This window comes from Eschrichtius robustus, chromosome 3 (genome assembly GCF_028021215.1).
Source record: "Eschrichtius robustus isolate mEscRob2 chromosome 3, mEscRob2.pri, whole genome shotgun sequence".
NCBI lineage: Eukaryota > Metazoa > Chordata > Mammalia > Artiodactyla > Eschrichtiidae > Eschrichtius > Eschrichtius robustus.
The window spans coordinates 139,322,774-139,348,473 of record NC_090826.1 but is presented as its reverse complement, the minus strand read 5'-3'; the positions used below and the strand labels follow the sequence as shown (position 1 = coordinate 139,348,473).

Sequence of the window (25,700 nt, the reverse complement as noted above, 5' to 3'; positions counted from 1 at the left end):
AGATGCTTTTTTTCTGATGAATGGAAGCTATGACCTTACAGGTTGTAGAACATACTAGTTATAATGTTTGAAACTCAAATTGCATTATTTTATGCCTGTTTGGAAAATGTAGAACAGTTTCATTATTCCAAATTACTGATCTTTTGGGAGTCACAGATCCTTTTGAGAACCTCATTGAAGCTACCTCCCCCTTCCCCACCTACCCACTGCCAACACAGTCAGAAAAATGCATTATGCATTTGCACAGATAATTCTGTATACTATTTTAGAGAACTCATAGACCTCATGTTAAGAACTTCTGCTTTAGATTCTGGAAGAGACTACAGCTTACTAATTGAGATGTAGCTTGATATAATAGAAAAATGGACTATATGCAAAATCAGTTGATCTGAGTCCTTGATAAATGTGATGCCATTTGACAGGTCATATAACCTCTCCTTACCTGTTTCTTTATCTGTGAAGTGAAGCAGCTGTTGGATAAGATTAAGTGAATTAGTACATTGATATGCCTAGAATAGTGCTGAGTATATACTGTGCTTCCCAGTCTTTATTTTTATTATCTCATGAAGGACTTCTGAATTTTGTGATGCTCTAATTATCTTTCCCTTAAGAAAATTACTTTGGTGTGGGTGTATATATGTTCGTGTGTGTGTGTAATTTCTTAAAAACTTGGATAGCAACCAACTTATCATTCTTTTATTCTGTAAGAGAAGTAGTAAGCTATGTCCTGATCTTTTGCTCCCTCTATGATCTTTTGCTACCTCTATACAGGCAATAGTAAATGACCTTCTCACTGCAGTGCTACAATTGAAAATTCTGAGTCAGAGGATATATGTGCCTGTCAGTGTATAAAAGTAACTGGGGAGAAAAAGAGCACTGAGAAAATCTACTCAAGATGTTATATTAGTGTACTAGTGTAACTTGTTAAAGCAGATGAAGCTCTTCTCTATAATTATAGTTGCTAGGAACTTTAGTCTTTTCAGAGATTGGATGTATTACGTCTTACTGAAAATCCACTATTGTTCATGTAAAATTCTTTATAAAAACAGATTCCACTAATGTTTGCAGCAAACAGATTGTATTAAAAATATGTAACTTTTATGTATTACCTAGTAAGACAAACACTATTTTTTTTTTACTCTAATTAGGGAAGAAGACAAAAACATATTTGATTACTGCAGGGAAAACAACATTGACCGTATAACCAAAGTCTTCAAATCAAAAAACGTGGATGTGAATATGAAAGATGAAGAGGTATGAAAAACATGCCCTGTTAATTATTTTCTTATGCTTTGTTGTTCTGCCCCAGTGCTTTTTTTCTACACAGCAGGCCTCTGAACTACAACTCAAACCACATTATGGTTAAGAGTATATCAGAATATCTAAATGAGATGGTGTCACCCAGTTAATAAGATACTTTCTGTGTCTGTATCCATCATATTTCTGTCCATTATAGAAGTTACTAGCTGAAACTTGCAGCAGGAAAATAACTTACATTTGTTCATGTTAAAGGGAGAGACTATTAACATATTTATGTAAAATCTATAGGTAATATAAAAATAATTATAAATAGCTTTAGTATCTTCTATCATTATACCTGAAACAAGTATATTGTCCTTTGCCCAGTAACTGTATTTCTAGAAAACTGTCAAAATTTTGGTAAATCCAATCATTTAAATGCAGGCCCGCTATTTAAAGGGATCCTATACTAAATTATTCTGTAAAATATGTTACTTATTAATTTATTTATTTTGTGACTAAAACTGTTCACATATTGAGCTTAAACTGTCCCTGAATTATCGTTGTTTAAAAAGGAGCAAAATTTACTAATCACTTTTAATCATTTTTCTCATTCTTTGATAATGCAGTGAAGATGATCAAAATGACCAGAAGGTGGCAATTGTTAGGAAGAGGACATGCAGTGATCATAGATGATGCGTAGAGTAAATGATCAACTTCTGTATTAATTGAGGGCTCTCTATACAGGTTAGCCCTTAATATTATCTCACTTTTAGGCAGCATCTTTCCTGTAATATATTTTTAGTGACATCTGGAACTGAAAATGTAAGACTAATTCTACAGTAAAGTTTGTTCTCCTATAAATAATGAAAGGAGTCAAGAAAGATGTCGCTAGAGAAAAGTGGAAGCCAGATTGTGAAACAGTAACACCGGCTCTTCTGATTCCCACTTGGGTTCTTTTTTTGCCTTTCAGGATCAGAATACATTTTATTTTAGTCAGTCAGGCACGATTGCTTCCCTTGATTTTATTGTTGTTTTTAATGTTTGTGCTCATGAGTTAAGATTTTTATGAAGTTAATACATGTGGATAGTTCAAAGGAAATCAAATAGTACTATAAGTCTTACAACAAAAAATGTACTCCCTTATCTGCATCCTTCTCACATTTGATTCTAGCTCCCTTGAGGCAAAAACTTTCAGTGCTTTTAGTTGTTTCTTTTGCAATTTACCTACATAATTCTAAATAATATACTTGTATCTCTTGATTTTCCAAGTCTAAACATTATTGACTTTCTTCTATGTTATATTAGGATTTAGCTCTTTTACTCATCTTCCCTCTCTCTCTCCCCACCCTCTTAACATAGTTATATCACAATTTTTAGTGTCAGTTTTCTGATTGCATCTCTATTATATCAGTGTTTTTATTATAATTACAAATTATACTATAATTAATAATGTAATATAGTCAATTATGATTATAATATAACTATATTATTATGACTATATAAATATTGTTTGTTGCTGAGCTGTGGACTGTATTATGTGTATTAGTCAGCTTTTGCTGTAGCAAAAACAAAACAAACAAAACCCCAAACTTCAGTGGCTAACAACATTTATTTCTTGCTCATATCAAAAGCCTTGGAACCAGTTGAGACTCTGCTGGCTTCTACTAGCCTTGTTTGTGCTCAGTTCATCTTGATTTCATATGTCTTCTCATTCTGAGATCTAATCCCAATGGATAGACCCTATATGGGGCAGACAATAAAGGCAGACAGAACCAGACCCCACAAATACATTTAAAGCTTTCCTTGGATGTAGCATGTGTCACATCTACTCACATTCCTTTGTCTAAAGCAAGTCACAAGGCCAAGCCCCAGGTCACTATAGTAGGAAGTCTGCTCTGATTACAGGGAAGCAAGGCAAGGGTGGAAAGGGAATGAATAAATTATATAATTATGAATAATGCAATTTACATACCATGGTACAACATTTTGTTTTTCTTAAGGTTAATAATGGCTTCTTTTTTTTTTTTTTTCTTGGTCTTCTATGTTCTTATTGCAATTCTTTCCTCAAATTGCCCAGTTAGAGGTCTTCTCTGTGCAGTCAAGCACATCAGGTAATCAATCCCATGTTTTTTTTAGCAGTATCCCTCTGGAACCCTCCTTCCTTCTTCATCTCTAAACTGGACTGGTTGTTCTCTAGGCCTCTCGCATAGATGTCATTCTGGGATTATGCTTTACCACTGTCTTTGGAATTCTCTTCCCCTTTTTCCTGGATTTTTCTGTTTTCTGGATCCCAGGTCTTCATCTTTTATTGTTTACTTCTCTGTTTTGATGGAGTGTCTCGTCCACTAGCGTCCTCTTTTATTTATTTCCTGGTTTTGAAGGAGCATTTCCTTTAGTAGCTTCCTGGGTAAATGTTTTGAGATCTTCCTTGTTGAAAATGTTTCTATCAGAGCTCTTGGTGTATTCCATATGCTCAATAAAGATTTGATGAATTATGAGTGAATGAATGAATAAGCAGAAGCAGCATAGTATAATGGTGATGAGCTGGACTACCTGGGTCTAAGTGCTAGCACTGTCACTTCCTAGCTGTATGACCTTTGTCAAGTTCATTCTGTCTCAGGTTCCTAATGTGTAAAATGGGAATAAGTACCTGTGTCAGAATTGTTTTGAGTATTATATATAAGGCACTCAAACAGTACCTGAAACACACATGCCGAGCACTCAAATGTTAGCTGTCTTGATCATCCTTAGTGAATAATATGAATGAAGGATGATGTTATAATGAAGAAATGAAGAAACCACAACTTTTTTTTTGTAAAGACTTAATTTTTTTTTTTTTTTTAAGAACAGAGCAGTTTTAGGTTTTATAATAAATTTGAGAGGAAGGTACAGAGATTTCCCATATGACCCAACATTATTAACATGGTACTTTTTTTTTTTTAAACCAAGGATGAACCTACAGTGATATATCATTACCATCCAAAGTCCATAATTTACTTTAGGGTTCCTCTTGGTGTTGTATATTCTATGTATTTGGACAAATGTATAATGAAATATTCATCATTACAGTATCATACAGACTCTTTTCACTGCCCTAAAAATCCTATGTGCTCTGAATATTCATATCCCCCGCTCCCCTGGCAACCACTGATCTTTTGGTTGTCTCCATAGTTTTGCCTTTTCCAGAAGGCCATATAGTTGGAATCGCGCAGTATGTAGACTTTTCAGATTGGCTTCTTTCACTTAGTAATGTGCATTTGAGCTTCCTCCATATCTTCTGATGGCTTGAGAGCTCATTTCCTTTCAGCACCGAATAATACTCCATTGTTTAGACGTACCACAGTTTATTTATCCGTTCACCTCCTGAGGACTTTTCTTGGTTGCCTCTGAGTTTTGGCATTTATGAATAAAGCTGCTATAAACATCCATGGGCACGTTTTGTGTAGACGTAAGTTTTCAGTTCCTTTGGGTAAATAACAAGGAGTACAATTTGTAGATGATATGGTAAGAGTATGTTTAGTTTATTAAGAAACCACCAAATTGTCTTCCAAAATGGCTGTGCCATCTTGTATTCCTACCATCCATGAATGATACTCTTTTGTTAGGTATATACACGTTAAGAATTGTTACATCTTCTTGGAGAATTGACCTCTTTATCATTATGTAATACCCTTCTTTATCCCTCATAACTTTACTTACTTTGAAGTTTGCTCTGACTGAAATTAATATAGCTAATCCTGTTTTCCTATTGTGTGTTAGCATGGTATTTTTTTCTCCGTCCATTTACTTTTAATCTATATGTGCCTATATATATCAAGTAGGTTCTTATAGACAGCATATTGTTGGGTTGTGTTTTTGATCCACTCTGACAATCTGTCTTTTAATTGGTACACTTAGGCCATTGACATTCAGAGTGATTACTGATATAGTTGGATTAATATTTACCATATTTGTTACTGTTTTCTATATGTTGCCCTTGTTCTTTGTTCCTGTTTTTGTCTTCCACTCTTTTCCTGCCTTTTGTGGTTTTAATTGAGCATTTAATATGATTCCATTTTCTTTCCTTTCTTAGCATATCAGTTATGCTTTTTTTGACCTTTTATAGTGGTTGTCCTAGAGTTTGCAATATATATTTATAACTAATCTAAGTCCACTTTCAAATAACATGATACCATCATGGGTAGTGTTAGTGCCTTATAAAAACAAAATATTCCTAATTCCTCCCTCCTGTCCCTTGTATCATTGCTGTCACTCATTTCACTTACATAAAAGCATGCATAAGTATGTATATATGTGTGTTTGTGTATTTGTACACACATAAGATATATATATGATACATAAGCATGTATAATCAAATACATTGTTGCTATTATTTTGAACAAACTGTTATCTTAGATCAATTAAGAGTAAGAAAAATAAAAGTTTTTATAGTACCTTCACTATTCCTTCTTTGATGCTCCTTCTTTCTTTATGTAGATCAGTTTCTGACCTACATTATTTTCCTTCTCTCTAAAGAATTTCTTTTAACATTTCTTGCAAGGGAGGTGTATTGGCAACAGATTTCCTCAATATTTGTTTGAGAAAGTCTTTATTTCTCCTTCACTTTTGAAGGATAATTTCTCAGGATACAGAATTCTAGGTTAGCAGGGGTTTTTCCTCAACAGTTTAAATATGTCACTCCACTCTCTTCTCGCTTGCATGGTTTCTGAGGAGAAGTCTGATGTAATTCTTATCTTTGTTTCTCTATAAGCGATGTGTTTTTTTTCCTCCGGCTTCTTTCAGGATTTTTCTTTATCTTTAATTTGCTGTAATTTGAAAATGATATGCCGAGTGTAGTTTTTGAAGCATTTATTTTGCTTGGTATTCTCTGAGCTTCCTGGATCTGTGGCTTGGTGTCTAGCATTAATTTGAGGAAATTCAGTCATTGTTTCAGGTATTCTTCTGTTCCTTTCTCTGTTTCTTCTCCTTCTGGTATCCCCATTATGCATACATTGTATCTTTTGTATTTGTCCCATAGCCCTTGGGTACTCTGTTCTGGGTTTTCTTTCTTTTTTTTTTTTTTTAAACATCTTTATTGAAGTATAATTGCTTTACAATGGTGTGTTAGTTTCTGCTTTATAACAAAGTGAATCAGTTATACATATACATATGTTCCCATATCTCTTCCCTCTTGCATCTCCCTCCCTCCCACCCTCCCCATCCCACCCCTCTAGGTGGTCACAAAGCACCGAGCTGATCTCCCTGTGCTATGCAGCTGCTTCCCACTAGCTATCTGTTTTACATTTGGTAGTGTATATATGTCCATGACACTCTCTCACCCTGTCACATCTCACCCCTCCCCTTCCCCATATCCTCAAGTCCATTCTCTAGTAGGTCTGTGTCTTTATTCCCGTCTTGCCACTAGGTTCTTCATGGCCTTTTTATTTTTTTCCTTAGATTCCGTATATATGTGTTAGCATACTGTATTTGTTTTTCTCTTTCTGACTTACTTCACTCTGTATGACAGACTCTAACTCCATCCACCTCGCTACAAATACCTCCATTTCATTTCTTTTTATGGCTGAGTAATATTCCATTGTATATATGTGCCACATCTTCTTTATCCATTCATCCGATGATGGACACTTAGGTTGCTTCCATGTCCTGCCTATTGTAAATAGAGCTGCAATGAGCATTTTGGTACATGACTCTTTTTGAACTATGGTTTTCTCAGGGTATATGCCCAGTAGTGGGATTGCTGGGTTGTATAGTAGTTCTATTTGTAGTTTTTTAAGGAACCTCCATACTGTTCTCCATAGTGGCTGTATCAATTTACATTCCCACCAACAGTGCAAGAGTGTTCCCTTTCCTCCACACCCTCTCCAGCATTTATTGTTTCTAGATTTTTTGATGATGGCCATTCTGACCGGTGTGAGATGATATCTCATTGTAGTTTTGATTTGCATTTCTCTAATGATTAATGATGTTGAGCATTCTTTCATGTGTCTGTTGGCCATCTGTATATCTTCTTTGGAGAAATGTCTATTTAGGTCTTCTGCCCATTTTTGGATTGGGTTGTTCGTTTTTTTGTTATTGAGCTGCATGAGCTGCTTGTAAATCTTGGAGATTAATCCTTTGTCAGTTGCTTCATTTGCAAATACTTTCTCCCATTCTGAGGGTTGTCTTTTGGTCTTGTTTATGGTTTCCTTTGCTGTGAAAAAGCTTTTAAGTTTCATTAGGTCCCATTTGTTTATTTGTGTTCTTATTTCCATTTCTCTAGGAGCTGGGTCAAAAAGAATCTTGCTGTGATGTATGTCATAGAATGTTCTGCCTATGTTTTCCTCTAAGAGTTTGATAGTGTCTGGCCTTACACTTAGGTCTTTAATCCATTTTGAGTTTATTTTTGTGCATGGTGTCAGGGAGTGTTCTGAGTTCATACTTTTACATGTATCTGTCCAATTTTCCCAGCACCACTTATTGAAGAGGCTGTCTTTTCTCCACTGTATATGCTTGCCTCCTTTATCAAAGATAAGGTGACCATATGTGCGTGGGTTTATCTCTGGGCTTTCTATCCTGTTCCATTGATCTATATTTCTGTTTTTGTGCCCGTACCAAACTGTCTTGATTACTGTAGCTTTGTAATATAGTCTGAAGTCAGGGAGCCTGATTCCCCCAGCTCCATTTTTCGTTCTCAAGATTGCTTTGGCTATTCGGGGTCTTTTGTGTTTCCATACAAATTGTGAAATTTTTTGTTCTAGTTCTGTGAAAAATGCCAGTGGTAGTTTGATAGGGATTGCATTGAATCTGTAGATTGCTTTGGGTAGTAGAGTCATTTTCACAATGTTGATTCTTCCAATCCAAGAACATGGTATATCTCTCCATCTATTTGTATCATCTTTAACTTCTTTCATCAGTGTCTTATAATTTTCTGCATACAGGTCTTTTGTCTCCTTAGGTAGGTTTATTCCTAGATATTTTATTCTTTTTGTTGCAATGGTAAACGGGAGTGTTTTCTTAATTTCACTTTCAGATTTTTCGTCATTAGTGTATAGAAATGCAAGAGATTTCTGTGCATTAACTTTGTATCCTGCTACTTTACCAAACTCATTGATTAGCTCTAGGAGTTTTCTGGTAGCATCTTTAGTATCATGTCATCTGCAAACAGTGACAGCTTTACTTCTTCTTTTCCGATTTGTATTCCTTTTATTTCTTTTTCTTCTCTGATTGCTGTGGCTAACACTTCCAAAACTATGTTGAATAATAGTGGTGAGAGTGGGCAACCTTGTCTTGTTCCTGATCTTAGTGGAAATGGTTTCAGTTTTTCACCATTGAGGACAATGTTGGCTGTGGGTTTGTCATATATGGCCTTTATTATGTTGAGGAAAGTTCCCTCTATGCCTACTTTCTGCAGGGCTTTTATCATAAATGGGTGTTGAATTTTGTCGAAAGCTTTCTCTGCATCTATTGAGATGATCATATGGTTTTTCTCCTTCAATTTGTTAATATGGTGTATCACATTGATTGATTTGCGTATATTGAAGAATCCTTGCATTCCTGGGATAAACCCCGCTTGATCATGGTGTATGATCCTTTTAATGTGCTGTTGGATTCTGTTTGCTAGTATTTTGTTAGGGATTTTTGCATCTATGTTCATCAGTGATACTGGCCTGTAATTTTCTTTCTTTGTGACATCTTTGTCTGGTTTTGGTATCAGGGTGATGGTGGCCTCGTAGAATGAGTTTGGGAGTGTTCCTCCCTCTGCAATATTTTGGAAGAGTTTGAGAAGGATAGGTGTTAGCTCTTCTCTAAATGTTTGATAGAATTCACCTATGAAGCCATCTGGTCCTGGGCTTTTGTTTGTTGGAAGGTTTTTAATCACAATTTCAATTTCAGTGCTTGCGATTGGTCTGTTCATATTTTCTATTTCTTCCTGGTTCAGTCTCGGCAGGTTGTGCATTTCTAAGAATCTGTCCATTTCTTCCAGGTTGTCCATTTTATTGGCATAGAGTTGCTTGTAGTAATCTCTCATGATCTTTTGTATTTCTGCATTGTCAGTGGTTACTTCTCCTTTTTCATTTCTAATTCTATTGATTTGAGTCTTCTCCCTTTTTCTCTTGATGAGTCTGGCTAATGGGTTATCGATTTTGTTTATCTTCTCAAAGAACCAGCTTTTAGTTTCATTGATTTTTGCTATTGTTTCCTTCATTTCTTTTTCATTTATTTCTGACCTGATCTTTATGATTTCTTTCCTTCTGCTAGCTTTGGGGTTTTTTTGTTCTTCTTTCTCTAATTGCTTTAGGTGCAAGGTTAGGTTGTTTATTCGAGATGTTTCCTGTTTCTTGAGGTAGGCTTGTATTGCTATGAACTTCCCTCTTAGCACTGCTTTTGCTGCATCCCATAGGTTTTGGGTCGTCGTGTCTCCATTGTCATTTGTTTCTAGGTATTTTTTGATTTCCCCTTTGATTTCTTCAGTGATCACTTCGTTATTAAGTAGTGTATTGTGTAGCCTCCATGTGTTTGTATTTTTTACAGATCTTTTCCTGTAATTGATATCTAGTCTCATAGCGTTGTGGTCGGAAAAGATACTTGAGACGATTTCAATTTTCTTAAATTTACCAAGGCTTGATTTGTGACCCAAGATATGATCTATCCTGGAGAATGTTCCATGAGCACTTGTGAAAAATGTGTATTCTGTTGTTTTTGGGTGGAATGTCCTATAAATATCAATTAAGTCCATCTTGTTTAATGTATCATTTAAAGCTTGTGTTTCCTTATTTATTTTCATTTTGGATGATCTGTCCATTGGTGAAAGTGGGGTGTTAAAGTCCCCTACTATGATTGTGTTGCTGTCGATTTCCCCTTTTATGGCTGTTAGTATTTGCCTTATGTATTGAGGTGCTCCTAAGTTGGGTGCATAAATATTTACAATTGTTATACCTTCCTCTTGGATCGATCCCTTGATCATTATATAGTGTCCTTCTTTGTCTCTTGTAATAGTCTTTATTTTAAAGTCTATTTTGTCTGATATGAGAATTGCTACTCCAGCTTTCTTTTGATTTCCATTTGCATGGAATATCTTTTTCCATCCCCTCACTTTCAGTCTGTATGTGTCTCTAGGTCTGAAGTGGGTCTCTTGTAGACAGCATATATATGGGTCTTGTTTTTGTATCCATTCAGCCAGTCTGTGTCTTTTGGTGGGAGCATTTAATCCATTTACATTCAAGGTAATTATCGATATGTATGTTCCTATTTCCATTTTCTTAAATGTTTTGGGTTTGTTATTGTAGGTGTTTTCCTTCTCTTGTGTTTCTTGCCTAGAGAAGTTCCTGTAGCATTTGTTGTAAAGCTGGTTTGGTGGTGCTGAACTCTCTTAGCTTTTGCTTGTCTGTAAAGGTTTTAATTTCTCCATCACATCTGAATGAGATCCTTGCTGGGTAGAGTAATCTTGGTTGTAGGTTTTTCTCCTTCATGACTTTAAGTATATCCTGCCACTCCCTTCTGGCTTGCAGAGTTTCTGCTGACAGATCAGATGTTAACCTTATGGGGATTCCCTTGTGTGTTATTTGTTGTTTTTCCCTTGCTGCTTTTAATATGTTTTCTTTATATTTAATTTTTGACAGTTTGATTAATATGTGTCTTGGCGTGTTTCTCCTTGGATGTATCCTGTATGGGACTCTCTGTGCTTCCAGGACTTGATTAACTACTTCCTTTCCCATATTAGGGAAGTTTTCAACTATAATCTCTTCAAATATTTTCTCAGTTCCTTTCTTTTTCTCTTCTTCTTCTGGGACCCCTATAATTCGAATGTTGGTGCGTTTAATGTTGTCCCAGAGGTCTCTGAGACTGTCCTCAGTTCTTCTCATTCTTTTTTCTTTATCCTGCTCTGCAGTAGTTATTTCCACCATTTTATCTTCCAGGTCACTTATCCTTTCTTCTGCCTCAGTTATTCTGCTGTTGATCCCATCTAGAGTATTTTTAATTTCATTTATTGTGTTTTTCATCATTGCTTGGTTCCTCTTTAGTTCTTCTACGTCCTTGTTAAATGTTTCTTGCATTTTGTCTATTCTATTTCCAAGATTTTGGATCATCCTTACTATCATTATTCTGAATTCTTTTTCAGGTAGACTACCTATTTCCTCTTCATTTGTTAGGTCTGGTGTGTTTTGACCCTGCTCCTTCATCTGCTGTGTGTTTTTCTGTCGTCTCATTTTGCTTATCTTTCTGTGTTTGGGGTCTCCTTTTCACAGGCTGCAGGTTCATAGTTCCCGTTGTTTTTGGTATCTGTCCCCAGTGGCTAAGGTTGGTTCAGTGGGTTGTGTAGGCTTCCTGGTGGAGGGAAGTAGTGCCTGAGTTCTGGTGGATGAGGCTGGATCTTGTTTTTCTGGTGGGTACGTCCACATCTGGTGGTGTATTTTGGGGTGTCTGTGGCCTTATTATGATTTTAGGCAGCCTCTCTGCTAATGGATGGGGCTGTGTTCCTGTCTTGCTAGTTGTTTGGCATAGGGTGTCCAGCACTGTAGCTTGCTGGTCGTTGAGTGAAGCTGGGTCTTGATGTTGAGATGGAGATCTCTGAGAGATTTTTGCCGTTTGGTATTACGTGGAGCTGGGAGGTCTCTTGTGGACCAGTGTCCTGAAGTTGGGTCTCCCACCTCAGAGGCATGGCCCTGCTGCCTGGCTGGAGCACCAAGAGCCTTTCATCCACACGGCTCAGAGTAAAAGGGAGAAAAAATAGAAAGAAAGAGGATATAATATAGTGAAGTAAAATAAAGCTATTATAAAGCAAAGCTATACAGACAAAATCTCACCCAGAAGCATATACATATACACTCACAAAAAAAGGAAAAGGGGAAAAATTAATATATCCTGCTCCCAAAGTCCACCTCTTGAATTTGGGATGATTCGTTGTCTATTCAGGTATTCAACAGATGCAGGCGCATCAAGTTGTTTGTGGAGTTTTAACCTGCTGCTTCTGAGGCTGCTGGGAGAGATTTCCCTTTCTCTTCTGTGTTCGCACAGCTCCCGGGGTTCAGCTTTGGATTTGGACCCGCCTCTGCCTGTAGGTTGCCTGAGGGCGTCTGTTCCCTGCCCAGACAGAACGGGGTTAAAGGAGCAGCTGCTTCGGGGGCTCTGGCTCACTCAGGCCGCGGGGAGGGAGGGGTACAGAGGAGGCGAGGCGAGCCTGCGGCGGCAGAGGCCAGCGTGACGTTGCACCATCCTGAGGCGCGCCGTGCGTTCTCCCGGGAAAGTTGTCCCTGGTTCACGGGAGCCTGGCAGTGGCGGGCTGCACCGGCTCCCGGGAGGGGCGGTGTGGAGAGTGACCTGTGCTCTCACACAGGCTTTTTGGTGGCGGCAGCAGCAGCCTTAGCGTCTCACGCCTGTCTCTGGGGCCCGCGCTGATCGCCACGGCTCGTGCCCGTCTCTGGAGTTCGTTTAGGCGGCGCTCTGAATCCCCTCTCCTTGCGCGCCACGAAACAAAGAGGCAAGAAAAAGTCTCTTGCCTCTTCGGCAGCTGCAGACTTTTTCCCGGACTCCCTCCCAGCCAGCTGTGGTGCACTAACCCCTTCAGGCTGTGTTCACGCCGCCAACCCCAGTCCTCTCCCTGCGATCCGACCGAAGCCCGAGCCTCAGCTCCCAGCCCCCGCCCGCCCCGGCGGGTGAGCAGACAAGCCTCTCGGGCTGCTGAGTGCTGCTCGGCGCCGAGCCTCTGTGCGGGAATCTCCCCGTTTCTTCCTCTGCGCCCCTGTTGCTGTGGGATCCGCGCTGATAGCCGCGGCTCGCGCCCGTCTCTGGAGCTTGTTTAGGTGGCGCTCTGAATCCCCTCTCCTTGCGCACCGCGAAACAAAGAGGCAAGAAAAAGTCTCTTGCCTCTTCGGTAGCTGCAGACTTTTTCCCGGACTCCCTCCCGGCTAGCTGTGGTGCACTAACCCCTTCAGGCTGTGTTCACGCCGCCAACCCCAGTCCTCTCCCTGCGATCCGACCGAAGCCCGAGCCTCAGCTCCCAGCCCCCGCCTGCCCTGGCGGGTGAGCAGACAAGCCTCTCGGGCTGGTGAGTGCTGCTCGGCACCGATCCTCTGTGCGGGAGTCTCTCCGCTTTGCCCTCCGCACCCCTGTGGCTGTGCTCTCCTCCGTGGCTCCGAAGCTCCCCCCTCCGCCACCCGCAGTCTCCGCCCGCGAAGGGGCTTCCTAGTGCGTGGAAACCTTTCCTCCTTCACGGCTCCCTCCCACTGGTGCAGGTCCCGTCCCTATTCTTTTGTCTCTGTTATTTCTTTTTTCTTTTGCCCTACCCAAGTACATGGGGAGTTTCTTGCCTTTTGGGAGGTCTGATGTTTTCTGCCAGCGTTCAGTGGGTGTTCTGTAGGAGCAGTTCCACGTGTAGATGTATTTCTACTGTATCTGTGGGAAGGAAGGTGATCTCCGCGTCTTACTCTTCTGCCATCTTCTCTCCGGCCCATAAACCAATTTTGTACGTAACCAAAAGACAAAGGAAACCCCCCCCAAAAGTTTTTACTTATGATTTCTCTTGGGTGAGGTACTAACCTGGGTTAAAAAGCAACATTTTCAGAACAGTCTGAAGAAAGGCCTGATGTTCTAGGGGGCTGGATAAAGGCAGAGCAACTCTCAGAGAGCAGGGGAAAGACTCTTTTTTTTTTTTTTTTTTCCAGTCTTTGTTCTCTTCACTTTTCAGTTTTTGAGGATTCTATTGATACATCTTCTAGCTCAGAGATTTTTTCTTCAGCCATGTCTGGTAAACTAATAAGCCCATCACAGGCATTTTTAAAATTTCTGTTACAGTGGTTTTTTTATCTCTGTCATTTCTTTTTGGTTTTTAGGATTTCCATTTTTCTGCTTACATTGTCTATCTGTTCTTGCATGGTGCCTGCTTTATTCATTAGAGCCCTTAGCATATTAATCATAGTTGTTTTAAATTCTCAACCTGATAATTCCAACATCTCTGCCCTGTTTCATTCTGATGCTTACTCTGTTTCTTCAAATTGTGGATTTTTTGCCTTTTGCTTTATCTTTTAATTTTTACTGATAGCTGGACTTGATATACCAGATAAAAGGAACTGCTATAAATAGGCCCTTAGTAATGTGGTGGTGAGGTGTTGGGGAGATGGTCCTGTGGTCCTATGACTCGGTCTCAGTTTTGTAGTGAGCCTATGCCTCTGGACTGGGAATCTCACAAATGTTTCTCTTTTTTTTTTCCTCCCCCTTTAGATGGGACAGAATGGCTGGAGTTGAATGGAGTTGGATATTTCCCTTCCCCCAGGTCAGTTAGGCTCTGATAATACCCCAACAGGTTAGGTGCTGGTTAACCAGTTTCCCCTGAAGGCAGGTGGTTTTGAGAACAACAGAGTGCTTTGGCATATTTCAGAATGGTTAATTTCCCCTCCCCCTGCCAGAAGCATGAGGGGATGTTTCTCTGACATTTATTGTGGGAACCTACTCAGGCTCCTAGAAGTAAATCTCACACTATTGGCGGGGGTGGGGATAGAGGGGTTGAGTAGATGCCCTTGGAGTTTTTAACCCTCAGAGTTGTCTGCACTGTGCCTTCCTCAATTCATTAATTACAGTCAGGTTTTCCTACCTGGCTCTGATTCCCCAGGTGGTTTCCACTTGTGAGGCTCTGCTCCAGGATGTCGAGTTCACCTATCTGTCTCTCTAGTCTCAGGGGCAGTGGTTTGCCCTGTGTCTTTCCCTTTCTTATGGATCTAAGAATTGTTGATTTTTCAGTCTCTTCAGCTTTCTTGTTTGTTGTTAGTACGGAGTGGCAACTTCCTAGCTCCTTATATATGGAACTGGAAAACGAAAAGCCCACTTAACTTTACAAGGTCACTTTTTCACCGGAAATAATTGTGTATGTACTATATTATCCCTGTTAGAATTCTCCATCTTTCAAATAATACTATTTTATACAGTGTGGGTTACAGTTTACAGAGTACTTTCCCCATATTTACAACTCTGTAAGGTACTTTCACTTATTACCGTGTTGTCTTCACAACAGCCCTGTAAGGTAGATGTTATCCTTATTTCACAGACAGGAGCTATTTCAGAGATGTACACGTTACTTGTTTGAATACATACAACTGCTAAGTGGAAATGCAGGACTGAGAGAGTGTTCTTTTCACCACTGGATTCAAGAAGGATAATCAATTTCCACTCGACCCTGCTACTGTTGTGCTCTGATTTGCAACAATTTCTTTTATAAAATAGTCAAATCCACCTGTGACCTCTGCAGGGATCATTGGGCAGCAATGTTAGGGATAAAATAAATGTCCAGAACTCAAATAGCTTACACTAAACACCATTTTTTTGTGAAAATAAAAGTAACACTTGTAAAATATCTTGCTTCTGTCATTTAGTGACTTTGATATAGTGCGGTTTCCCAGGTCTTCCAGTTTGTTACCCATGCAGCTACCTTTCCCCCAAGTCTGCCAGAACACTTGTGTTTCCATGAACAGATGAAGTGCTTACACATTCATAGACTGAGACACTCAGAATTCAGTTGGGTTCTCTCATTGCTCCAAGCAGATTTCTGCCCTTTCAGCCATGACAACTCAGGCTGGGCTCTGAATACTGATGGCAAGTCCTTTTATTATTAATCAGGGATTTGTATGAGTTAATTTAAGAACGTGAGGAAGGTGGGAGCTTAAAATTAGAGTCAAACTTGACATCCTAAATAAAATAAAGGGTACTGCTTCATGACACTTAAAGCTCTAGCAAATAAAACAACTTTGCAAGTTTTGATGATGGATTAAAAGTATATAATCTCTAAGTTGCTAGCTAAATACTTTTAACCCCTTTATCAGAAAAAAGACATTTCCCTACTATAATAAGTTGGGTAACAATTACAATTTTGAAAGGACATCCAGGTCTTCTAGGTGTTTGTCTAATATTTGAACTTGAGTTATTTCACTGCTGATTGCCTAAGGTTCTTTGGGATGGTATACGACTTTATTTAAAATGTTCATTCAGCAGGTTCAGCCCAATTTCAGTCTTTCCCTGAGATGATTAAAAATTACATTTATTGCACTTAAAATTTTTTGTGAGCACATAGAGAAATTTAATTATAGTCATAACATGATAAGCCACATTTGCACTCCCACATATTGAAATAAACATAATTATTATATTGCCTAAAATGCTTAGATTTGAATCTATAGCTATCATAGCACATGAACATATATATATATATAAAATGCCTTTTAAATAAAATATTCCTATTCTATAATGAAGTTATTTTATTATGCACAAGTATAGTTCCTGGTGTGTATCTTTTATTTAAGTTGTAATTGCTACAAATATAGTAAGGCATATATTTCTAATTTGAGAAAATTACGTGGTGTTTCCTACTGATACGGTAATGAGGATGCTGTCTATATTTCACATAATAGAAAAAAGTTCTGTAGTTATACTTACTATTCAGGACGCTGTAGGTTCCAAGTTTATAGCATCATGGTGTTCTATGTACTCATTTTTTATTTAAATTACAGCTTTTATTAAATTTTTTAATCATTTGCAGAAATGTTTGGAAATTGAGGTGTAGATAATATGAAGAGAAATGTGAAGATCTAAAAGCTTATACATTTTTTAAAATGGTGCTTCAACTTTTATTTTTTGAGTCAGTTAATATAACTCTTCACACATGCCGCATATTTATAGTTCTTCCAAGAAAATATCTTGGATGATTTAAATAATTTATAAAGTATGCTTAATATATGAACAGAATATTTCTTATCAATCATCAGGCACATATTATGTCTGCACAATTCTTGTCACACAATTTATTTTTCAGATCAGTGCCATATACAGTAGACACTGAATACATGCTTCTTAGTGATATTTAAATAATATTTTGTTTATTTCCAATTAATTTATTTTTGGCTGTGTTGGGTCTCGTTGCGGTGCACGAGCTTCTCATTGTGGTGTCTTCTCTTGTTGCGGAGCACGGGTTCTAGATGCGTGGGCTTCAGTAGTTGTGGCACACGGGCTCTAGAGTGCAGGCTCAGTAGTTGTGGCGCACGGGCTTAGTTGCTCCGTGGCACGTGGGATCTTCCCAGACCAGGGCTCGAACTCATGTCCCCTGCATTGGCAGGCGGATTCTTAACCACTGTGCCACCAGGGAAGTCCCTTAAATAGTATTTTAAACTTTTACATTAATTTAAATTTGTTTTAGAACAAATGTAGCAATATAATAATATTTGAACGAATTAGATGACATTATTCCAGTGCAGCTATCATCACTCCCCCAAGAAGCATTCATACAATTCATTGGTTTTTCCATAGATTTTTGTCTAATACACTCAAAAATTCCTCTTTTATTGAGCTACTTCTTTAGTTAAGTTCTTTCTGTCCTTTTGAAGGTCTAATTTTATACCATTTTCCATATGTTTATTGATTCTTTCAAATACTTTGAAGACGATCACCTTTCTCTTGACTCCATTCCTTTCTGTACTTGCTTTGTTTTAAACAATGGTTTCATGAGCAGTGATGGGGGGCCTCTGTGTTTTGTTTTGTTTTGTTTTGTTTTAATTTATTTTTATTTATTTATGGCTGTGTTGGGTCTTCGTTTCTGTGCGAGGGCCCTCTCTAGTTGCGGCAAGCGGGGGCCACCCTTCACCGCGGTGCGCGGGCCTCTCACTATCGCGGCCTCTCTTATTGCGGAGTACAGGCTCCAGACGCGCAGACTCAGTAATTGTGGCTCACGGGCCCAGTTGCTCCGCGGCATGTGGAATCTTCCCAGACCAGGGCTCGAACCCGTGTCCCCTGCATTGGCAGGCAGACTCCCAACCACTGCGCCACCAGGGAAGCCCACTTGCTTTGTTTTAAATTTGTGGCTCATGTCAGAATACAGTTTACATGCTTTTGGCTTGAGAAACTGCTGCAAAATCTGGCAAAACTGACAGTACTAACCTAACAAAGAAGCAAAAGGTTTAAGAGGCAGAGTCAGTGTACTAAGGCTCAATTTATGCTTCTATTTAAGAAAGGAAGGAAAAAATGCATCCTCTTAAATAACTTTGTACACTTGAGTATATGTTAGTTCAGTTATGTAGTTGATTAATGTATTAATTTGAAGGAACTCTGTTTATTCACACTAATAATTGAGAAATGCATTCTAAACTGTCAAATTATGCTCATTTGTATTAATACAGGCAGCACCATTTAAAAATCAAGCCTATGGTAATACTTTACACCAAGAAACTCATACTTAATGCAAAATGAGAAAATAGTGAAAGTCATTTAAATCTTATGAGCTTTGGCAGCATACTTTTTTTTGATTTTTTTATCATGGTAAAATATACATAACAAAATTCACAGATGTAACCATTTTCAAGTGTACAGTTCTGTGTCATTAAGTACTTTTACATTGTTTAACCATCACCACCGTTTATCTCCAGAACTTTTTCATCTTCCCCAGCTGAAATTCTGGACCTATTAAACACTAACTCCTCATTCCTCCCCTTCCCACAGCCCCTGGTAGCCACCATTCTACTTTCTGTGTCTATGAATCTGACTACTCTAGGTACTTCGTGTAAATGGAATCATACAATCATACACAAGCTCTCTTGAGACTGGCTTATTTCAGTTAGCATAATGTCTTCAAGGTTCGTCCATGTTATAACATGTCAAAGTTTCCTTCTTTTTTAAAATGAATGATATTTATATGTATATACTGCATTTTGTTTATTTAAATATCCATCTGTGGACAATTGGGTTGCTTTCATATTTTGGCTATTGTGAATAATGCGGCTGTGAATGTGGGTGTGCACATTTTTGTTTGATTTTTTCCAACACTTTATTATGAAAATGTGTAAACATACAGGAAAGTTGAAAGAATTTTACAGTGAACATCTATATCCCTACCACTAGATTCTACCACTAGTTATTTTACTATGTTTGCTTTATCAATATCTAGCCGTTTCTCTATCCATCCATCAATTGATCTTATGTTTGATGCATTTCAGAGTATTTTATAGACAATAAATTTTCTTCTAAATGCTTCAGCATACATATCATTAACTAGAGTTCAGTATTAGTTTGGGTCTTCTTTTAAGGTAACATGTATATATACAATGAAATGCACAAATCTGAAGTGCACATTCAGTTAATTTTGACAAATGCACATACCTGTGTAACCGAAACTCCTGTCAAGATATAGAACATTACTGTCACCCCAGAAGATTCCCTCGTGCCCCATCCCAGGTGGTTCTTTCTCCTAATCGTACAAGGGTAACCACTGTTCTGATAATTCTTCTACCATAGATTGGTTTTGCCTGTTCTAGAACTTTATATAGATGGAATCATAATATGTACTTTTTTGTGTAAGGCTTCTTTCATTTAGCATAGTGTTTTTGAAGTTCATTGATATTGTCATATAGATCAGTATTTCCTTCCTTTATATTGCTGACTAATATTCCATTGTATGAATATGAATACATCATAGTGTATTTATCCATTATCTTCTGATGGACACCTGGCTACCTTATTATTATCGGTGGATTACTTATTACTTTATACAAGATGAAGTAATATCTCCCTTGCTTACTCCTTAACCCTTTAGTTACTAACATTATGGCTTAGTAAATGCTTATAAAGGGAGTTTCTAAAGTAGTGTATTTAAAATCCTTCTGAATTCCCTAATAGCTCAGCAATACCATTTCCTTTTACCTTAGATCTTAGCCAGTGAAGGAGATCAAGTATTCACTTATTTTAAATGTGTATTAGCTTCCATGCTAGCCACATCTTGAGATCATAAACTACCACCCAATCCTACTGCTGTCTGAGTTTTTGAAAGAACATTGTTGGTTCACTAATGAGGGGTGGGTGGACGTAGGAGGCTTTGTGTAGTTTCTGGTGGTTGCAGGTGGGGGACTTCTCACTGTAGCCAGCTGCTACACTGGCAGCAGCAAAGGGTAGAAGATAGGGATAGGAGAGAGGAGGCAGAGACACTACAGGTTATTGGTAGCTGAAGTCAATCAATTGTAAATTGAAACCCAATTTTTTGGAGAGAGAAATTCAAGTCAACCTATTTGCAGTATTTCACTTAGTAATTAGACAGTACTATACCATACCATCTTTGATAGAATGGCAACTCTTAACAAATTTAAACATACCAACTTGGCCATGTTTTTGTCTACTGTATGTATGGTGTACATGCTTGTTTGTATCTGTTCTCAAAATACCCTAAGAACATCGAGTCATTTTATAATACCATCTCTTTTCATTTAATTTGTGATATCCAGGAGAAAATCTAATTTTTAAAAATTCTACATGGTTTAAGAACAAGTAACCAAGGATATCAAAGAAGCATATAAAATATTAAGACCCACTCTGTATTTTCCAGAAGGTATGAAAGTAATACCACTTAATAGGTTAGCTGCCACCCTGCACTTTCCAAGCACTTTAGAGTCATTCATCTGTCTGAGGTAATACGGTATTTGCACCCTTGGTTAACAGATGGGAACTCTTTCTTCCCCGCTGTGTTTTACTGTATTTGAATTCCAGAATTTATCCAGAGCTCTCCAAACAGTGCTTGTGGTCTTCTGCTGGCCTAACAAAGATTCCTTTTAATAATGGCTTTCCCCACAAATATCCCAAATAGTTCTGCAATATTCTTTCAGAAGTTATTAAAACTAGAAGCAACAAACAAACAATTGCCAGCTTTTGTGGTAACAGTAAAAATAAATTTAACTTGAAAATTTGTAAGAGATTATATCGTTCATAGAAGATAAAACAGTTATATCTAAAAATAGGTAAAATATCTCATAAGTTTGTATAAAATCTTTAAGCAAATATAAATTTAATGTGCACCTAATTGATGGTTTTCCTTCTGGAAGAGAAATTATGGAATCCTGTATCTAAAATAATTTAATAAGTTTAATAATCGCATTATATTGGTCCATATATGTTTATGGTTAACAAAGAGAAAGGAAAGAAACCACAGGTGTTTATTTACTGATTTTATCAGTAGGGGTTACGAAGATAGTATCTCTGCAAATTACTGGTTATTTATTACTTGAACTAATAATCTTAAATTAGAGTATGTTTACAGGAACTCTACAATTTGAAAAAGTAAAGAGTTGTCACATTCAGATACCTGGTTGTGCTGATCTTTGTTCATTTAAATGCAGGATATTTGAAGGCAAAAATTCCAAAGCCTGATTTATTTTATCTATGCTTATTTACAAGTATGTTTAATCCTGCTCTTGTTTTTGAACTTCTTAATGCTGCATAAAAATATTAATCATTAGGTGGTCTTAATGTAGCTATCTTCAGCACTTGTGCAGAAAGTCATTGTCAGAGAATTCATTCTAATTCAAGGTTAATTAGTGTACCATTAAAATAATGTGTTACAAAAATTAATTACATTGCAGGTCAGAAAACCTGTTAAAAAGCACAGTGTAAATGTCTGAGAGCACATCATCCTCCTTAAAACATTGCTATACAAGTGCCACCCTTCTAGAAAATATATCCAAAGTGAAAATCACTACTGAGGTCCAGTCATAGGTGTTTCCTCTAAAGTAAATTTTTGGCACCACATATGGGAAATTTAAAATATAACTCCCCATTAACAGTAAAATGCGTTGCTTCTCTGCTTTCCCACCGAAACAGCTAAGGATTTATAATTTAGCATTAGTCGATGTAACCCTGTTGGGTTAAACCTAAGGAGAAATCAGGAATCTGGTTGAGAAATAGAAATTATCCGTACATCTTGTAGTAAAAATACTAGATACATTAATATTATGTTTTCTTACTTAACTATTAGGTACTTCTGGTAGGTGCCCTGTGTAAGTCTATCAGACATCATTTTAACTATGTAGTAATTCTTGTTAATAATTTAACTTAATAGCCATAAAATGTACAGTTAAAATTAGAACTAAGAATGATACAGACTTTGACATTTTATCTGATTATTTTAATGTAAAAGCTGTGGAACAATTACATTGAACTATAAAATATTTTATACATTGGTATTAGTTCTGAGAGTCTAATTAGAATATCTGTTTATTCATATGGAGGGTTTTGAAATTAGTGCTCTAGTAACACTAAATCAGTACACATTAGAGCTGGAGAACATTTAACATAGGCAGCTCTATTCTCTCCTCCACAATACATTTTTTACTTGGCTTTAAGAATTGTCTCCATTTAAAAAATTTTTTAGTGGGCTCTGAACAAACTAGTTTTGCTGTTACAATAAACTGTGAATGATTTGCCCACGTTTTAAAATTTTCTGCTTCCCTTCCTCTTTGGATTTTGTGTAAGCCTATTGAAAAACAGATATTCACAGGTAAGTAAAAATAAATTGAGCAAATGAAAGAAAAAGAAAAGGACAATTTGTAAGGAAGAAGTTGTATTACTTTTTTTGTTTGTTTGTTTCAAGAATAGTTCCTGGTTTAATTAGTTGAACTAATAGGTATGTGAAGAGAGTCTGAAAGGTGAAGTGTGTGAGTTTAGAAAAGCTTTCTTGAAAGGTGCTTTTTACTTTAAAGTCATCTTTGTCCCAGCTTATATCTGCTTAAATCTTTTCTAAAATGACATAAAGCAGGGATTTCAACTTAATTTGGAAAAACATTCCATTCTTTAAAAAATGACATCACTACCACCCTGAAAAAAGTAGTGTTAAGCCATACATCACTCATTTCTTCAGAAAAGCCCTTACCTTTGGGGGTTTTGTTTATTCTTTGGACCAAGTAGGCTCCTTTCATTAACTAAACCAGGATTTCTGACAGTGGAGAAAAGAATTAACACATTGAGAGTAACTGTTCATCCTTGGTAGACAACAGTTAAAATTAATGTTTCATATTTAGTACTTTTGTCTCCTAACAGTTAATATCTATTCTGTTTTACAAGTGGCTTTCACAGTCAACATTTGAAGATAAACACTAGCAGACTTTACTAATGTTTTGGGGATATTTCAGGGTGTAAATTTGGGATATAAAGGGGAAATGCTTAGTTTCAAAGTGATTAAATTTTCTTACATTTTAAGGAATAAACTTGAGGAAATTTAGATAAACTGCATTTAGATTATGATCTCTACCTAGGTTTAAGTACTCATTTTTTTTTTTATCCATAGGATTTTTTTCACTAGAAGTGGACATAATTTAAAACTATCTCTTACCTTTATAGAGTACTTTAAAATTTACAAAGCATTATTTTGTAACTCATTCATTCAACAAATCTTACTGGTATTATTGTTGTTAGTGTTACCCCCACGCTGTGGGTGAGGAAACTGTTCAGGCTGAAGAAAGTCACTGGGCTAGTACAGAACAGATTCCAGAAGTAGAACTCAGGATTTTCTGTTGATTTCCAGTCTGCTGCTTTTCCCATAGAACATTTTATATCAATCATTCTTAGAATAGTTAACCTACATTTTTGCACATTACTCTGTCTTTCTTCAGGCCTTATATCTTTTATATGGTCCCACAGCTGGATTAACAAATTCATTTATCTTTTTCTGTGTTTTTAGGGGAGAGCTCTACTCCATTGGGCTTGTGATCGAGGACATAAGGAACTAGTCACAGTCCTGCTACAACACAGGGCTGATATTAACTGTCAGGTAAGAGTGATGAAAAGGGAGCTTTTTTTAAAAAATTGGGGTAAAATCCACATAAAATAAAATTTACCATATTAACAATTTTAAAGTGTACGGTCGAGTGGCATTAATACATTTAACAATGTGCAACCATCACTACTGTCTTGTCCTGCAGCATTTTCATCACCCCGGAAGTACGCTTTGTACCCGTTAAGCAGTCACTCCCTATTTCCCCCTCACTCCAGACCTTAGCAACAACTAATCTGCTTTCTCAGTGGATTTGCCTCTTCTAGGTATTTCATATAAATGGAGTCATAAAATATGTGGCCTTTGTTTCTGGCTTCTTTCACTTGGCATATTTTCAAGGATTATCCATGTTGTAACATGTAACAGTACTTCATTCCTTTTTGTGGCTAAATAATATTCCATTGTATGGATAGACCGCATTTTACCAGTTCATCAGCTGATGAGCAGTTGGGTTGTTTCCACCCTTTGGCAGTTGTGAATAATTGCGGTGAACAATTTGTGTACATGTTTTTGTTTAAACACTTGTTTTCAGTTCTTTTGGTTCTGTACCTAGGAGGAGAATTTAAGTTATATGGTAATTTGATGTTTAACTTTTTGAGGAACCTCCAAACTTTTCCACAGGAGCTACACCATTTTACATTCCCACCAGCAATTCATGAGTGTTCCAATTTTTCCACTTCTTCACCAATACACATTATTTTTCTGTTCATTAGCCATTCTAGTGGGCATGAAGTGATGTCTCATCATGGTATGGTTTTGATTTGCATTTCCCTAATGACTAATGATGTTGAGTATCTTTTCATGTACTTGTTGACAGTTTATATGTCTTCTTTGGAAAAATGTCTATTTAAGTGTTTCACCCCTTTTTAAACTGAGTCGTCTTTTATATTTAAGATCTAAAAATTCTTTATATATATTCTAGACATTAGACCATTATCAGATGTATGATTTGCAGATATCTTCTCCCTTTTCGTGGGCTGTCTTTTCGCTTTCTTAATAGTGTCCTTTGGTGCATGTAAAGTTTTTAATTTTGATGAAGTCCAGTGTATCTATTTCCTTTTGTTGGTTGTGCTTTTGGCATCATACCTAAGAAACCTTTGCCAAATCCAAGGTCGTTAAGATTTACCCCGAAGTTTTCTTTCTTTCTTTTTCTCTTTTTTTTTTGACTGTGGCAAAATATATATAACATAAAATTTACCACTTTAACCATTTTAAGTGTACAGTTCTGTGGCATTAACTACTTTTATGGTGTTCAACCATCACCACCATTCATCTCTAGAACCTTTTCATCTTCTCCAATTGAAACTCTGTACTCAAAACTAGCTCCCCATTCCCCACCCCACCCCCTCAGCCCCTGGCAGCCACCATTCTACTTTCTCTCTTCATGAATTTGACTACTCTAGATACCTCACGTAAGTAGAATCATACAATATTTGTCCTTTTGTGACTGGCTTATTTCACTTAGTATAATGTCTTCAAGGTTCATCCCTGATGTAGCATGTGTCAGAATTTCTTTCCTTTTTAAAACTAAATAATGTTGCATTGTATGTATATACCATATTTTGTTTATCCAGATATCCATCTACAGACACTTAGGTGACTTTCATCTTTTGGCTGTTGTGATTAATACTTCTATGAATATGGGTAACAAATGTCTGTTTGAGTCCTTGCTTTCACTTCTTTTGAGTATATACCCAGAAGTGGAATTGCTGGATCATATGGTAATTCTTTGTTTAATGTTTTGAAGAATCACCATACCATTTCCACAGTGGCTGCACCATTCTACCTTCCCATCAACAGTGCACAGTTGTTCCAGTTTCTCCAAATCCTTACCAACACTTGTTATTTTCTGTATTTCTGATATTAGCCATCCTGGTGGGTGTGAAGTGGTATCTCATTGTGGTTTTAATTTCACTTC

At 37.3% G+C, this 25,700-nt stretch overlaps 1 protein-coding gene across 4 annotated transcripts in view; it reads left to right on the top strand.

Annotated features, from left to right (window-relative positions):
- The window catches only part of ACBD6 (acyl-CoA binding domain containing 6), a 230,738-nt gene that overhangs the window by 91,882 nt on the left and 113,156 nt on the right, over positions 1–25,700 (top strand). For 3 of the 4 annotated variants that reach the window (XM_068541350.1, XM_068541352.1, XM_068541351.1), the window contains exons 5-6: positions 1,149–1,254; positions 23,690–23,779. In XM_068541350.1, coding sequence (XP_068397451.1) covers positions 1,149–1,254; positions 23,690–23,779 — 196 coding nt within the window. The remainder of the gene's footprint in view (positions 1–1,148; positions 1,255–23,689; positions 23,780–25,700) is intronic. The other variant, XM_068541353.1, reaches the window with a different exon arrangement.